This window comes from Lepidochelys kempii, chromosome 10, assembly GCF_965140265.1.
Source record: "Lepidochelys kempii isolate rLepKem1 chromosome 10, rLepKem1.hap2, whole genome shotgun sequence".
NCBI lineage: Eukaryota > Metazoa > Chordata > Testudines > Cheloniidae > Lepidochelys > Lepidochelys kempii.
Genome location: NC_133265.1, coordinates 38,903,006 through 38,919,394, shown reverse-complemented (window position 1 = coordinate 38,919,394; position 16,389 = coordinate 38,903,006). Strand labels below are relative to the sequence as shown.

Genomic DNA, 16,389 nt, shown 5'->3' with positions numbered 1-16,389 from the left:
TATTTAGGGCATTATTGAGATATAAATAGTTCAGCAAAATGGAAGAATGGATTAGACACTTCTATGATTAAGGACAGTAGCTGCAGTTATACTAGAAGGGGAAAAGTCATAATGGTTATTGAACCTTGTGGCTCATGGGAGTCAGGAAGAAATCTGGACCCTTCCACTGTGGAATACAGCATAGTACAACTGGAGGCATTGTCAGTGCTGAGGTCTTATGCCTTCCATTCAGATAGCAGCCAGTGCTGGGTGTATCAGAAACCAGGAATCTAGCTGGAAGCATCACTTGCCTGTTCTGGTATGAAAACTCCTGTTCTTATATAATAAAGAGAAGGAGTCAGAACATTTTAAATACGTTGGGCAACGATGCAAATCTATGGATGGCCCAGACCCAAAATAGGATCTCAAGTTTCCTTAGGGTTGTAACACTGACACTGAAGGAAGAATTTACAGTACTCTAGAGAGCATGTCACTTCCCACAGATCAGAGGACTTGTCTAGCAGCAGTGAGTCCCCTGGAGTAACCTCTATTGGCTACACATTTTTTCATCCTTCACACTGTAGCTGTGCTTTACTAAGTTTTAGTCACCTCTTAGCCTTTAAAAAGTACTGTGTCTTGGAAACAGGAGCAATGCAGCCAACAGCCCATTCTCCTGTGTTCTCACTCCTCAGATTTAGAGGCAGAAGCAGCATTGGTGAAACAAAAGGAAAGCTCACAAGTAAGATAACATAGCTAACTAAAGAAGCAGCCTCTCTTCCCAAGAATCTGGTGCTAGAAATCTTTCACAGCAACACCAATACTAAGGGCAGTTACTACTGGAGAAAGACATACATGACTAGGGACCTAGTTATCTGAGGATGCGCCTCCGCCCCTAGGCCCAAGCAAGGCAGGCAGGATGCCCTTCCTTGGGACTGAGCACTCAGAGACTAGCAGAAGCATATACTCAGTGAAGGGCTCGCACCTCTGGGATCTGTTCCTCCTGAGGGGGCCCGAGAATGGATAGCTTTAAGACACAGCTTAAAACAGATCTGTTTGGTCAAGCAATTTTCAGTGGTCTCTGGACCACTTTATGGGCAGGTCACGGACATTTTTCTAAAGGAGACTTTTAGTCCTATGTTTTATGGCCCACCAGGCCCTGTAAAGATGCTTGACCCTGCCCTTCCCAGTAGACACACTCACTGTGGCTGGGAGGTGTGTGAGCCCCGTTTCTATCTGCAACCTGTTTACCTGGAAAAATAATAGTGGATGTGAATCTACACAAGATAAGAAAAAGGATGATCACTCTATCAAGGGAGTTCAGTAGGAAGGAGGATAAAGCAATGTGGCCAAGAGCCTAACCATAGGTCTGCTTCTGCTACACCCCAGAGCAGAGCCAGTCATTGGGGTGGAGGAAAGGCCACAGTCTATAAGTGAGTCTAAGATGGTTCAAATTAAAGTAGAAGTGAGATGCTTTAACTGATACTGTCTTACATCCTCCTGTTAGTTCCTCTATGCTACACTCACTCTCCCTGGGCTCCTCAGTATGTAAATTACACCAGTTTAGACTCAAACCCACTTGCCAACCCAGAATTTATACCACCTTGCACAGCTCTGAGTTTACTCCAGGTGTGCAAACAGGCTCCATCATCAGCATGCAAGCTGCCTCCTCACCAGGGAGAGGAGCAAGAGTCATCCCAAGGAAGAACAGGCCAAAGTCAGCCCTGCTGTAAAATGAAGTCAGGAGTGAATTTGTTCTCTTGAATCTGGCACCTGGGTCTTAAAGATCTTCAGCATAAAATGGTCATTGGGAACAAACAAATAAAAGTCAAACTTAGAAGTAGTACAACTAAGAAAAAAATTTTTACACTGCAATAACCCCCTCTCACTAGCAACCCCCATATAGAAACAGGATTGCAATATTATCAGAGTGAGTATGTAACATGGATTACCCTCAAGATCCACCTAGGCCAGCACTGAAGGCAGATGAGCCAATTAGCCTCCTCTACCCTAGACAGCAGTGACCTTTTCTTCTTGGAAACTGGTAAAAGTTTCTTCATGAGCTGGGTTGAACAGTGCTAATGGGGAAATGACCTGGAACACAGAGCAAATTCATGACCCCTACAGAGTGGTTTTGAACATCTGCCAAATGACTCTGGCAGGAAGCCACAGTCTTCCAGTCATAAGTCAGCTTCTAAGGACGATCTGTCAGCCTTATCCCTCCCACCCAAGCCCCTAGCCCTGTCAGAGGTGCCAAACAGCTCCCATAACAGCTGAGATAAAAAGAACTCCCAAAGACCCTGATAAGTCAATAAAAAAATCCCTGTCCCCTTTTAAAGTTTTATCAATGGTTTGTACTCTTTTTATGCTCCTTTAATAATGAAGATCTGAAAATGTTTGCCTCCCTCTACCCCCTGACAAAAAATCTGCTTGCTTTTGATATTACAAATTCAGGTATTATCTACCCTAGAATATTCTATGGCAAATAGAGAAACTAGTGAAATGACATCACAAGAAAGTGAACGTTGAGCAACTGAGATTTGCCAGAAGACTAATTAAAATGCTTTGTTTTCTGTTTTCATTAGCATTTAACTCCAAACCCTAACAAACATGTGGGAGAAAGGAGGTCTTTATATTAAAGATTCAGAACACAAACCTTCCAGGTCTTATAAAAGGGCACAAGCTCTTTTAAAAAGAGCTGACCAACCTTTGCACATCACCTTTAAAAGCAGTTCTCTTTGGGAACTAAAGATTGTTTACTCTGTGTAGCAAAGACTTCAGGGGAGATCTGTGCAGCCATGTTCAGCATTAGCTCTATAAAATAACCTTCAAATGAAGCTGTCTCCATAACTCTATTACATAGCTATTCTGTTTAATTTTCCCTTCCTTCTTTAGATCTCTGTCAAGTTAGGATATAAATTCCAAGGAATGAGCCCAAAGATTTAAAATTATTAGCATAATAAATTTTGAAACGTATTAGTGCTTTACATGTTTGTAGACATCAGTTAATTACCATCTGAGGAGCAATAAAACCAATAAAGAACCTAGCCCACTAGTTAGATAAAATAGATCATAAGGAACTTCATGCTTTTTCACCAAACTCTTCAATCTTCTTCTAAAACAAATGTCTTGATTTCAGTAAAATCTGTACAAATCATAGGGCCAGATTCTGCCACCCATACTCACAGTATTACCTTACTCCAGGGGTAGTCAACAGGAAGACCATGGGCCAAATCCAGACCACCAGATGCTTTTGAATGGACCCCAAAATATTTTTACTTTATTATTAACTATTATTAATTATTATTATTGTATTTTTAAAATTATTTTCTCTGCAGTCTATACCTTGATCAAGAAATTTGGACCTTTACAAAAAATAATTGACTACTCCTGCCTTACTCCATGAGAAGTTCCATTGATTTCAATGGGACTACTTGCAGAATAAGTATTGCTCCATATCTGAAGTTACATCACCTTTATGAGGCAGCCAGTTCTATTAAGCAACTAATTTTGCCAGTCCCATGAGCAGTCATCTAAGACAGGTTTCATTCTATATTATTTGCCTTCAATCACTGGGTAACTTTATGTTTACCATGATTACTGGACACATTACTAAAGTCTCCATCACTGAAGTAAATGTATATAAAATCAATATCAGTTCCCTTTATCTTTAAATAATACCCCTGAGGATTTTAATCTCACACTAATGTGAAAATTCTACCCCATCCTTTGACTTTATTCATTCCTCTAACATTTAAAAACTTCAACTGGCTCACTATCCTTTTCCAGAGGATAGTCCTAGCTCCTGTAACCTTTCTTCATAACTTAGATCTTTGAGACCCACAGGCATTTTTTGTAAAAGCAGATCCGTCCCCTGTAGGAACCAAATCCTAGAGCCCATACTCCACAACACTCCTGATGCAGCCCTAAAGCATATATTTCCTGTTGCATTGTAAAACCAACACAGAATGTAGTATTCCAGACAGTCACTCTAGCCAGGGCTCTTTTTGGAAACAGTATCACCCATTTGTTGTCTCTTTTTAAGTAAGGTACTTTTGTTTTACTTGTCTCAATTCAGTTATCCACACTAATCACTCCAGATCCTTTTCTTTAACCATGGGCTAGACATACATTCCGCTTAGCACGTTGTTCTCTTGTTCCTACATGTTTCTGCTCTGCCATCCGCTGGCCCAGTAACCAAGACTATCCAAATCCTTTAGAACCCAAGTGCTTTGTTCCCCACTATGTGCTTCACCTCTAATGCTGGTAGAAACCCAAGCCTGAAAAACCATGGGAATTTGGAACTAGAGGTGGGCCAAAACTGGAACTTCAAATCCAATCCCTTTAAGATTACAGGGAAGGCCTGGATCTGAATCTCCAAATCTGAACCTGCCCATATGGTTCTGGTTCCAACTCAGAACCCCTCTATTTGCTAGGCCTGGTTCAGATGCAGCCAGCAAGCCACAAGAACATCTCACAAGAAGGCAGAAATCTCACAGTCTCATGAGACGTGGATCATTCAAGATTGCGGAAATGTCACAGGATCATCCAGCATTGCAAGGTTCCCACCATCTGGCCCCATCAAACTCAAACCCTAGAACTGATCTGCCTTGAACCTGAATCCTCATCAAAACTTAATCCCGATCAGAACACTGCTTCCTCAGCTCATCTCCATTCAGTAGTCAAGTCAAGTTCTCTCCAGGACTGTTTACTCACTTCTCAAGCAACCCTACTCGTCATTTCCCAGACGGGGTATAAACCTCACATGGGCATCTACATTAATTACAACAGTGACCTAAAGCGGGGGTGGGGTGGGAAGCCATTAGCTTACCTTCACCAGTATTTTCAGTATATTTGTTCCCAGTTATAGATGTCAGGAAAATCTGACTCACAGAGCGACAGACTCAGAGAAGAATATACACACACAGCTCAAGACCTTCAATCAACATCCCTTGCCTTAGTAATAAAAACCTCCCAGCATTCCTGCCTGGTAGCACAAGGGTTAAAACCAATCGAGCACAGAGTGCTGGACAGGCATCAAGGTGGTTGCTGTATCACTACATTATCAGCTGGGGGAAAATACAGACAACAGAATCGGCTGCTCCACGGAATGTTTCCTTCCCATGCTTCTGTTGCAATGAACACAAGGAAAGGTAAGTGGAAGCAACTTCCCACATTCCTCCAATAGTATCTCATCAGAGAAGGATAGCATGGATCTGCACCAGAGTATCAAATAAATTCCATAAGAAAGGGCAGGTAAATAGTTTAGGGTGAGCAGATCGATGAATTCTTGGAAACTTTCTACTTGTTTTGCTCAACAACGTCTTTTTCTTTTGCCACCTCTGCTGTTATAGGATAATGTTCAGGCTTTATTATTCCCCGTGTGCTACTTTAAGGAGCTTTAGAGATTGCATGCACAGTGCACGTGTCTCTGCTAGAGTAATAACTTTGCAGCTGGAGGAACAGATTGGTTCTTTTGCAAAAAGAGCTTCCAAATAATGAATTAAGGCAAGACCTCCTGGACTTCCCTATTTTTTGAAAGATCAGATTAATTCTGAGAGTTTGGGGAACAGGGTGCATCTACTGTTGGAATTTTAGAAGAAGAAAAATGCTGCTGAAACATGCAGAGAAAATCTAATTGCTGATCCAAGAGGATCTTGAATGTATGGGCTAATAATGTTGGAAACAAGCATGCACAAAAAAAGAATACTACATTGGCAGACATGTAAACAAAGACAATAGACCAGAGGTACCCTATCAGCACATAACTATGGGCTTTCTAAAATGCAAGTTAAGTACATAAAGGATGCATTATTAACCTAGCTGTAGATACTATAGGTCAGATAGAGGAGATCTGTACATGCCACAGTGATGGACATGGATAGATAGAGATAAATAAGCCCAGAGTTCATTTTCGAGAGATATCATTGGCAGCGCAGACTATGTGACTGCAACATCAGTACTTTGGGGGATTGATCTGGCCCCTCCCCCATCACACCCCAATAAGCAGGTGTGCTGGTGCTCACCCTAGAAATCTCTGGGTCAGCACCCATGGGCAGAAGTATGTGTATCATACATGGGAAGGCAGGATCAAATGCAGTAGGGGCCATTAGAACACTGTTCACAGGGCACTTGCAAGTAAATTGCCACTTAGAGTTAGTTCATGTAACTGCAGTATTCATTGTTAATTCTTAATAAGAAATGCTACAGTAATGTTCATTTCTCACAAGTAGTAATGTGCAGATTTTAATTGGGTCTGCTCTAAATCCTGCACAGAAACCCTGAGAAAATAAGAAGGCAATATTCTTGCCCAAATAGCTTGGCCATTCCTGATTTATCCTTCCCCCAAATAAATTGGAGATGAGGAAGTATAATGTTACAGTATATGCCTGCTGTATGATGCGTGGGAAGTCATGCTGAAAAGCAATGGATGGATTTGATGGGCATAGGATCAGTACCTTACCATCACAAGTTTCGGTTTTAAAGTACAGAACCAGAACCAGGCACTGGTGTGCATCACAAAACAGATAGCCTCATTTTCTTGACTAAAATGAAACCGCTGTTTCGTTGCAAGAGTGCAATAGATCATCTGAAATCACCAACTTCTCCTCTTCTTGTTTTCCCATCACTTCAAAACAGTGGAACTATCTAACTCTAATTTGCTATATTCTCCCCTCCCTTGTAAATGGGGTTGGATGAATTCATGTGGCCTAATTTCAAACCCACTTGAATATCCTGTGTTTGAAAGTTTGAACTGAACACTGCCAGTGCCTGCCACTTAGGAGAGACTGTGGGGGGGGAAAAAAGGAGTAGAGAAAGAACATTTCTAATAAAGACAACATCTCTCTTGTACACAGGGCCCACACAGGGTATGCTTAGCATTTAGAGGGGTCTTCTAACCCTGAGAGCACAGGGCTCTCCATAATGTTTATTGAATAACCAATGTGGGGTAGAGGGAAGCATTTAAAATTACAGGTGATAAAAAGGTTTGCAGATTTCAGTCATTCACATTGTTCACTAAAATTGCTAGCCCCCCACTCCTCAAAGCAAGTTTAAAAGCTGAAGTAAGCCCCTCTGAAGAGAGTTTTTTAAAAGAAATGAGACAGCCTTAATGCCAGGGACTGTGACGCTACAGCACAATATGGTATGTGCACACCTGAATTGTACTGAACAATTTATCTTTGTTATGCACGGCTTCCTGCACTTGGCCTATATTTTTTCCCCCTTCATGACACTTAAGCGTGAAGCACAAGTTAGGTGCACAAGCAATCGCACAAGGAAGCGCAGGGTAGGAAAGGAATTTCAGAAATGGAGTTTGCTTCTCAGGAGTTTGGGGGCTGAGGGGGAAGGAGGAGTTGATGATCAAGATCAAGTTCAGACCTTGTTCAAAATGGGTACAACTGTGTTAACCTCAGTGGCTGTATCTCCAATGACACCAGGTCTGAATTTGGCACTTTATCTTGTATAAGCTTTGCTCTCTTTCTAGGACATACCCATGGCCTTCCATGCTGATAAAGCCATCATTTCCCCCTGTAAGCACAATGGCTGCAGCTAAGGGAGCAGTTCTTTCTCTTTGCTGAATTACGTGTCCTTGAACAGAAAAAGGCATCTGGTTGGGAAAACGGATTAGGGTGCTCATCAGCCAGCGTCAGTGTTCTGGTCTTGGATCTACAGCAGGTTGAGTTACACGTAAAAGATTTCCTAGCACCAACCTAACCTCTTGACAGACAACTGAAGGCCTCTGTTAAAGAGTCCAGCCCTGTGTAAGTGGGCATAGCTCCCACGGACATCGAAGAAGGGTTGTGACCACCTGCACCAGTCCTGAATGTGGTCAGTAAAGAGGGGGGCTGCAGTTCCAGATTGAGCTGTGCTGGCAGAACTGCTTGGGGGCCCAAGAATAGTACAGCAAAGATGACAGTGAGGACTGAGATGCTTTGGCAGACATGCCTGGAATGGGATCCCCGCAGGCAATGCTTTCCACTCCACAGTGGAGGAGGAGAGATGAACTACTAACTTCACTGGTCTGTTATTGGCTAGTCAAAGGAGATGCATCGATCAAGCTCTAGAAAGCATGTCCCGTCCTCTTAGATGATGTGAGCCTGCATGTGGGCGGAGCTAGGACACAGCCTTAATGAAAGGCATCATCACTGGTCCTCCAGGAATTGTTTCTAGGGTGAAAAAGAAATAGCAGACCCCAGTTTTAAAGGCTCAGTGGAGTAGGGAGAGGAAACCAACCTCTGGTCACGGACTGATTCTCTGAGTCAGCAACTTGCCCATGTCAGGGGAAGGAAGCAATTACCAGACATACCAAAAGGGGATCCTACCCAGCCATTGCAATCCCACTCTTGTCAAGGTGAAAAGCCTATTCAGCCAAATGATAACAGATTGTAAATAGATACAGACAGAAGGATGTGAACAACCTGATTAAGTTAGCCCAGACACACAACATGCCCCCAAGGGTACGCTTCTCGGCTTATGTGCTAAGACTGTCACTCCCACATTTCAAAATGATGGCCCCAATTCATTGTTGCCTTGCCCCTGTGCAGTCATTTATACCGGTACAAAGAGGATCAAGAACGTTTGCACTAGTGTAAATGAGTGCACAAGCCCAGGACAATGGTGAGTCTGGCCTATATAACTGAACAGAGAGAAAACCCAAGTTGCTCCACAGACCCTGGACCTAACTCTGCTCCTAGTGAAATCAATGGCAAAACAGTCACCAAGTTCAGCAGGATTAGCTCCTGCAAACATCAGTAGGCATTGAAGTCAGACAATAATACAGTGTTCTTCCATGTTATGGTTGCTCAGTCCCCAGTATTGTGCCTTACATGGTACTGGCATTTGGGGCGCATTGAGTGTACCTAGCCATGTCATCTTTGCATCATTTCCTCTTGCTGTGTGTTGTCAGCTAATATTTTCCATTTGTTTTGTCTTAATCTCCCCTTCCACTCCCCCAGCAGACACTGCCCTCTTGTTACTCTTGGTCTCGGTGCTGGCAGCAGGGTCCCAAGCTCCCAGCGGAGAAGCGCCTCAGGAGCCTGACACAGAGCTCCTAAAATGCCCCAGCTCATGTGCCTGCAGCTATGATGACTACAGCGAGGAGCTCAACATCTTCTGCAGCTCCCGGAACCTCACACACCTCCCAGAAGACATTCCCAGCAACGTTAAATCATTATGGCTGGATGGGAACAACTTCCTTTCTGTGCCAGCTATGGCCTTCATGAACCTTTCCAACCTGGACTTCCTTAACCTGCAGAGCAGCCAGCTGGCGAGCATTGAGCAGCATGCCTTCCATGGGTTAAAGGGCCTCTACCACCTGCACCTGGAACGGAATAGGCTGAAGCATTTGGCACCAAACACTTTCCTTCACACACAGAACCTCGCCTCCTTAAGCCTCAACAACAACCACTTCAACAAGATTGAGGAAGGCCTGTTTGCTGGGCTCTCCAACCTCTGGTACCTGAACCTTGGGTGGAATTCTCTAGTGGTGCTGCCTGACAGAGTGTTCCATAACCTGCCTAACCTGAGGGAACTGGTCCTGGCTGGGAACAAGCTGCCCTACCTGCAGCACCAAATCTTCTGCAGTCTCAGTGAGCTGAAGGAGCTGGATTTGAGTGGGAACTTGCTCAAGGGCATCAAGCTCAATATCTTTGTCAAGCTGCAGAAACTACAGAAGCTGTACCTGAACCACAACCAGATCAATGCCATCGCCCCACGTGCATTCATGGGAATGAAGTCCCTCAGGTGGTTGGACCTCTCCCACAATCGTCTCATCTTGCTCTTTGAAGAAACATTCCTGGGCCTTTTGAGCCTGCACGTGTTGCGTTTATCCAGTAATTCTATCACCAGCCTGAGGCCAAGGACTTTCAAAGACCTCCAATTCTTAGAGGAGCTACAGTTGGGACACAACAGGATCAGGAGCCTGGCAGAAAGGACTTTTGATGGGCTAGGCCAGCTGGAGGTCCTTATGCTGAACAACAACCAGATTCAAGAGATCAGGGTCGGGGCATTCCTTGGGCTTTTTAATGTCGCAGTGATGAACTTGTCCGGTAACTGCCTCAAGGCACTTCCCGACTATGTCTTTAAGAGCCTAACCAAGCTGCATAGCCTTCACCTGGAAAACAGTTGTCTCAGCAGAATCAGGCCACAAACTTTCTCCAGCCTTTCCTGCCTCCGGAGGCTCTTCTTGCAGCACAACACCATATCCATGATTGAAGACGAGAGTTTGAATGACCTGCATGATCTTTTGGAGTTGGACCTTAAGCACAACAGGCTGACTCATCTCTCCCCCAACATGTTTGTAGGCCTGAATAACCTGGAATACCTTCTCCTTTCCTCCAACCAGCTCTTGGAGATCTCTCACAACGCTTTCAGCCCACTTCAGCGTCTCTTCTGGCTCGACCTCTCCAGCAACTATTTGGAGATGCTGGACAACAGCACAATTACCCCCTTAGCAAACTTGCGGTATCTTAGCATCAGAAACAATTCTCTGGAAACCTTCTCAGTTGGCTCTCTGGGCCCTTCACCTGTGCTGGAGCAGCTGTGGCTGGAAGGAAACAAGTGGCACTGTAATTGCTCGCTGAAGGAACTGAGAGACTTTTCCTTGCAGCATCCCACAGTGGTTCCACGTTTTGTACAGTCCCTTATGGAGGTGGATGATTCCCACACACCCGTGTACGTGTACAACAACCTGACCTGCCTAAACCCGCCAGACCTGGCAGGCCTTGACCTGAGGGAAATCAGTGAAGATCACTTTGCTCACTGCTAACTAACACGCTTCCTCTTTACAGAGGACTTTCTGCTTTCTATAGTTGGCAGCATTAGACACATACTTGCACAAGTTCAGGTAGAATCTGGAGAACTACTTTCCTGCGGGCTACTAAGTAAAAGGGTATAGCTATCTGGCATCTCAGCCACCTTCCCTGATCTCTTTACCAAGCTCACCAGGGCAGCAGTCCAAAATAGCGTGTTCCACCATTCACCATTATCCAAGGAGACCAGTACGATTGTACAGCACTCTTTAGCTTTCTCTCTCCATGCTGTACCATTACTATATTTGTATAGCTGCAGTTTTCAAGAGAACCAGCATACCAGCTTTGGCTGAGCAGTCGGGGTAAACAGGTTCTTTGGACTTTGCAATTACCTTTGGGCTATTTGAACTTAGCATTGTGATTCAGAGCCAGCATTCCTTTGCCCAGCACTGAAAAGCGAAGGAAAGAATGGGTGTGTGTGAAGGTATGGGTGGACAGAAGCCTTCTCTGAGGACTGTCTTTTCCAATTCCAAAATTAAAACTGATTTTAAAGAACCCAAATAAACTATGATAGTACAATAAGAGTCTGACTGAAAAGCCAACCTGAAAGGGTATTGCCCGCTAAGGTCCAGCATTTGGGTCTCACTCCTGAGCTGGGAGCAATGGATAGGCAACCTGTCTAGCCACCAAGGAGCAAAGAACATCTCATACCAGTTTTTTAGCAACCACTCCTGGTTGGCAGAGGTGCTGTTGTCAATGGATCATGGAGACAACCCTCCTTAATGGAAAGAATATCACTGCAACATGAGGACCTCAGGCTGGGGAGAGCAAATGGAGAAACCAAGATCCTCTTGAGCTAGGGGAGAAAAGTCTGGGCCACAGTGATCATTAGTGGGAATGCTGACAGTTAAGTATCATTGCCCTGGAATCAGCCCAGTTGTGACTAGCTAATGCAAGCAGGGGCTTCATCCCATCCGTACAGCAGTAGCTTGGAGCAGTGGTTGTCAACCTTTTCCATTCTGCATAACTCTGTGTTGCAATGCAAAAAAGTTTCATGAATCCATAAAGCATTCTGTGATTGTACAGCACCAAACACAATGGGGCCTGATCCATAACTAGGGCCCCAGGTGCTACCATAATGGAAATAATAAAGGGAGGGTGACCATGACCCCCCCCAAAACCTGTTCTTGAATTCCAGTTGAGAACCCATGGCTCACAGGAGAGGAAGTCAGGGGCAGAGCCTCATCTGTAATATCTGGTCACTGAAGCCAGGTATAGTGTAAAGCTTAGGGAAAAGGCTTGAAAAGCAGACACCCAACCTGTAGTTTTAGGAGAGCAGAGCGCACGTGACAGGCTTTTAACAGCTCCTTGCAATGGCAGATGTAGGCAGGTTTAAGAAAAACAATGCACATCAACGCCCTGATAAACCACAGCAGGCAAATAAACCTTTGAAGCTACTGCAGGTCATCTTGTAAGTGATTTTTTTTTTAATTTTGTGCCTCACGTAGATAGAATTCTTATAAAAAAAACGAGTTGCGCTAGCGAGCAGCAGATACTGTTTAAAGTCTGGTTTCAGAGTAACAGCCGTGTTAGTCTGTATTCGCAAAAAGAAAAGGAGTACTTGTGGCACCTTAGAGACTAACCAATTTATTAGAGCATAAGCTTTCGTGAGCTACAGCTCACTTCCTCAGATGCATATCGTGGAAACTGCAGCAGGCTTTATATATACACAGAGAATATGAAACAATACCTCCTCCCACCCCACTGTCCTGCTGGTAATAGCTTATCTAAAGTGATCATCAGGTGGGCCATTTCCAGCACAAATCCAGGTTTTCTCACCCTCCACCCCCCCACACAAATTCACTCTCCTGCTGGTGATAGCCCATCCAAAGTGACAACTCTTTACACAATGTGCATGACAATCAAGTTGGGCTATTTCCTGCACAAATCCAGGTTTTCTCACATCCCCCCCCACCCCCATACACACACAAACTCACTCTCCTGCTGGTAATAGCTCATCCAAACTGACCACTCTTCACGTTTAAATCCAAGTTAAACCAGAACATCTTGGGGGGGGGGGGGTGTTAGGAAAAAACAAGAGGAAACAGGCTACCTTGCATAATGACTTAGCCACTCCCAGTCTCTATTTAAGCCTAAATTAATAGTATCCAATTTGCAAATGAATTCCAATTCAGCAGTTTCTCGCTGGAGTCTGGCTTTGAAGTTTTTTTGTTTTAAGATAGCGACCTTCATGTCTGTGATTGCGTGACCAGAGAGATTGAAGTGTTCTCCGACTGGTTTATGAATGTTATAATTCTTGACATCTGATTTGTGTCCATTTATCCTTTTACGTAGAGACTGTCCAGTTTGACCAATGTATATGGCAGAGGGGCATTGCTGGCACATGATGGCATATATCACATTGGTGGATGTGCAGGTGAACGAGCCTCTGATAGTGTGGCTGATGTTATTAGGCCCTGTGATGGTGTCCCCTGAATAGATATGTGGGCACAATTGGCAACGAAGCTTATGCTCTAATAAATTGGTTAGTCTCTAAGGTGCCACAAGTACTCCTTTTCTTTTTGTTTAAAGTCTAAGTCTCTTGCCATTTCCTGCCTACCTTAAAAACTCCACCACAAGCAAAGCTAGAGCTTGTTACAGTGAAATTGCTTTCAGACTTCATTATTCAAGTTTGATAGATGGGTTTTTTCAAAGTGGTGAAGTGACTTAGGTTCACAAATCCTACAGACTTTTAGTGGGACTTGTGTTCCTAAACCACTTAGGCATTTCTGAAAATCCTATCCTGAGTTCAATTGCAATCAAAAAGATGAGAGCGGTCTGATCCTGCTCCCAGTGGAGTCCATGACAGTTTACAAAATCAGCTCCTCAAGGAGTCACACTTGGATGCAGATTGCCAGGCAGATGCCAGATCACCTAATTTGCACCCGATGGGCTATAAAAAGGTGGAAACTGTAATGAAATGATCTCAGCTAACCAGAGCATAGGGATACTTGTCTCATGACTGCCCACAGGTGTTTAATTATGCAAATCCCTGCACTTTGATTGGTAAAGGAAGGTCCGAGTTGCAATAATAGTTTTTTTAATAACTGCAATGTGCTCTAATAGAGTGCGGGTATCTGCAATGCTGTTTCTCCTAGCTGCTCACATAACTCCACCTGCACATATTCAATACAAATAGCTGGCTCACCCCTACTAACTAGTACCCTGCCCCCTTCACTCAGCTGCTTCTTACTTCTGACAAAAGCTAAACCCACTCTCCAGCCCTTTACTCTGTTGGTTTATTTCAGGGAGTACTCATTATGTACTTGGCCCTTTCTAAGCAGCAGGCCCAGGTCATGCCCCAAGGACAAAGGGTAAAAGCATACAACAAACTGAATAAGTAGAGGGGGCAAGGTGGTGCTTGACAATCTCTTGGTAATAGAAAGAAATGCCCGCTGCTGACATGTGCAGGACTCTGTAGGAGGAGATGAGAAGCTTGTACTTGATGGAGTGGGAGACAATGGGAATATTCACAAAGGGAGCAGCATACATAGGAACAGATAAGGAAGAGGATCTTAGCAGCGGTGTTTTGTCTGGAATGGAGGGAACCAGGTGTGTGCCAGGAAAGCCAGAGAGGTTTCAGTAGTCAAGGCAAAAAGATGCCAAGGCACAGACTAGAATTTTAGTGACATGGACAAAAAGAAAAGGCTGGATCTTAGCGATATTACAGAGGAAGGATTCAGACCCAGCCTGGCTGTGTAGAGCAGGGTAAAGGGAGGAGGCAAAGAGAACCAGAGATTATAGGTTTGAGGTAGCAGAGGCTGGTGGTAGATAATGGGGTAGCAGAGAGGAGTTGGAAGAAGGTAAAGTTCAGTTTAAGCTAGCAATGAAACAGTCAAATGATAGAAACAACGAGGAGTACTTGTGGCACCTTAGAGACTAACAAATTTATTTATTTGGGCATATGCGGGAGTGGGTGGGAATGGGTATTGCAGGACGGGAGCAGGATTAAATATGCCCAAATAAATAAATTTGTTAGTCTCTAAGGTGCCACAAGTACTCCTCGTTGTTTTTGCTGATACAGACTACCACTCTGAAACCAGTCAGATGATAGAAATGCAGACTTAGGCTCTGTCTACGCAAACATTTAATTCACTGCAAGCCGGGGTGTAAATCTACCCCACACTAGCCTACCACATTTTTACAGTCTGTGTGAACCCTGGTGACATGCACTTTGGTCTAGTCCTGTTTCAAAGAGGACCAAATCAAGGCACATTAATGAACTGCTACCATGCAGCTGCAGCAGGGTCCATGTAGTCAGTCCACAGCAGGCTAGGGTGGTGGAGAGTCACTCTAGAGCCCTGCCTGAGACTATTTTTTTAATCCTGCTCCCGTCCTGCAATACCCATTCCCACCCACTCCTGCTTTGTTTCTTGTATTTTTATCCCGCTCCCACCCAGAAAAACCTTAGATCCCGCAAATCCCACAAGAGAGAGATTCCCTCATGCTACTTAAAAAAATTTTTTTTCTATATATTAGGGCTGTCAAGTGATTAATCTTGTGATTAATTTTTTAATCATGCTGTTAATAGAATACCATTTATTTAAATATTTTTGGATGTTTTCTACATTTTCAAATATATTGATTTCAATTACAACACAAAATACAAAGTGTATAGTGCTCACTTTGTATTTATTTTTGATTACAAATATTTGCACTTGTAAAAAACAAAAAAAATAGTATTTTTCAATTCACCTAATACAAGTACTGTAGTGCAATCTCTTTATCGTCAAAGTTGAATTTACAAAGGTAGAATTATGTAGAAAAAATAACTGCATTCAAAAGTAAAACAATGTAAAAAAAACATTAGAGCAAGGGTGGGCAAACATTTTGGCCTGAGGGCCGCATCAGGTTTCTGAACTTGTATGGAGAGCTGGTTAGGGGAGACTGTGCCTTCCCAAACAGCCAGGCATGGGCCGGGCCCCGCCCCCTATCCGACCGCCCCGCTTCTAGCCCCCTGCCCCATCCACCCCGCCCGCTCTCGGTCCCTTGGACCTCCCACCCCTACTTGCCGCCCCTCCTTCCTTACTGCCCCCCCGGGACCCCTGCTCCACCCAACCACTCCCGGACTCCTCGCCCCAACTGCCCCCCACAATCCCCCCTGCTCCCTGACCGCCCCTCCCAGGACCCCTGCCCCATCCACCCCCCTTGCTCCCTGTCCCCTGATCACCCCCTGCCACCCCATCCAACCCCTCCTCTCCTTCCTGACTGCCCCCCAGAACCCCTGCCCCCATTCAACCCCCGTTCCCTGCTCTCTGACTGCCCCGACCCCTATCCACGCCCCTGACTGCCCCGACCACCCCCCGAACTCCTCTGCCCTCTATTCAACCTCCCCCTGCTCCCTGCCCTCTTACCGCGCTGCCTGGAGCACCAGTGGCTGGAGGTGTGGCAGCACCAGGACAGGCAGCCGCGCAGCACAGAGCACCAGGTCAGGCCGGGCTCTGCAGCCCTGCTGCCCAGAGCATTGCGCTGCACGGCAGCGTGGACAGCCTCCTGGGCCAGGAGCTCAGGAGCCAGGCAGGATGGTCCCGTGGGCCGGATGTGGCCCGCAGGCCATAGTTTGCCCACCTCTGCTTTAGAGCCTACAAGTCCACTCAATTCT

The 16,389-nt window shown here is 44.9% G+C and overlaps 1 protein-coding gene across 2 annotated transcripts; it reads left to right on the top strand.

The window, feature by feature from the left end:
* Positions 1-5,016: 5,016 nt before the first annotated feature.
* Positions 5,017-10,744, top strand: IGFALS (insulin like growth factor binding protein acid labile subunit). 2 transcript variants are annotated; one of them, XM_073361421.1, is made up of 2 exons: positions 5,017-5,129; positions 8,937-10,744. In XM_073361421.1, exons 1-2 carry the CDS (start codon positions 5,087-5,089, stop codon positions 10,742-10,744), a joined length of 1,851 nt encoding a protein of 616 aa, XP_073217522.1. In that variant the 5' UTR covers positions 5,017-5,086. The 2 variants fall into 2 exon arrangements, with proteins under 2 accessions (XP_073217522.1, XP_073217521.1); XM_073361420.1 differs by having other exon boundaries at positions 8,934-10,744.
* The last annotated feature ends 5,645 nt before the right edge of the window (positions 10,745-16,389 follow it).

What these genes read in the sequence shown, in the direction of transcription:
- IGFALS (XM_073361420.1), top strand. Translation starts at nt 5,087, where the DNA reads ATGTTTCCTTCCCATGCTTCTGTTGCAATGAACACAAGGAAAG. An exon ending in TGCAATGAACACAAGGAAAG is followed by an intron (nt 5,130 to 8,933) that starts GTAAGTGGAAGC and finishes CCACTCCCCCAG; the next exon opens with CAGACACTGCCCTCTTGTTA.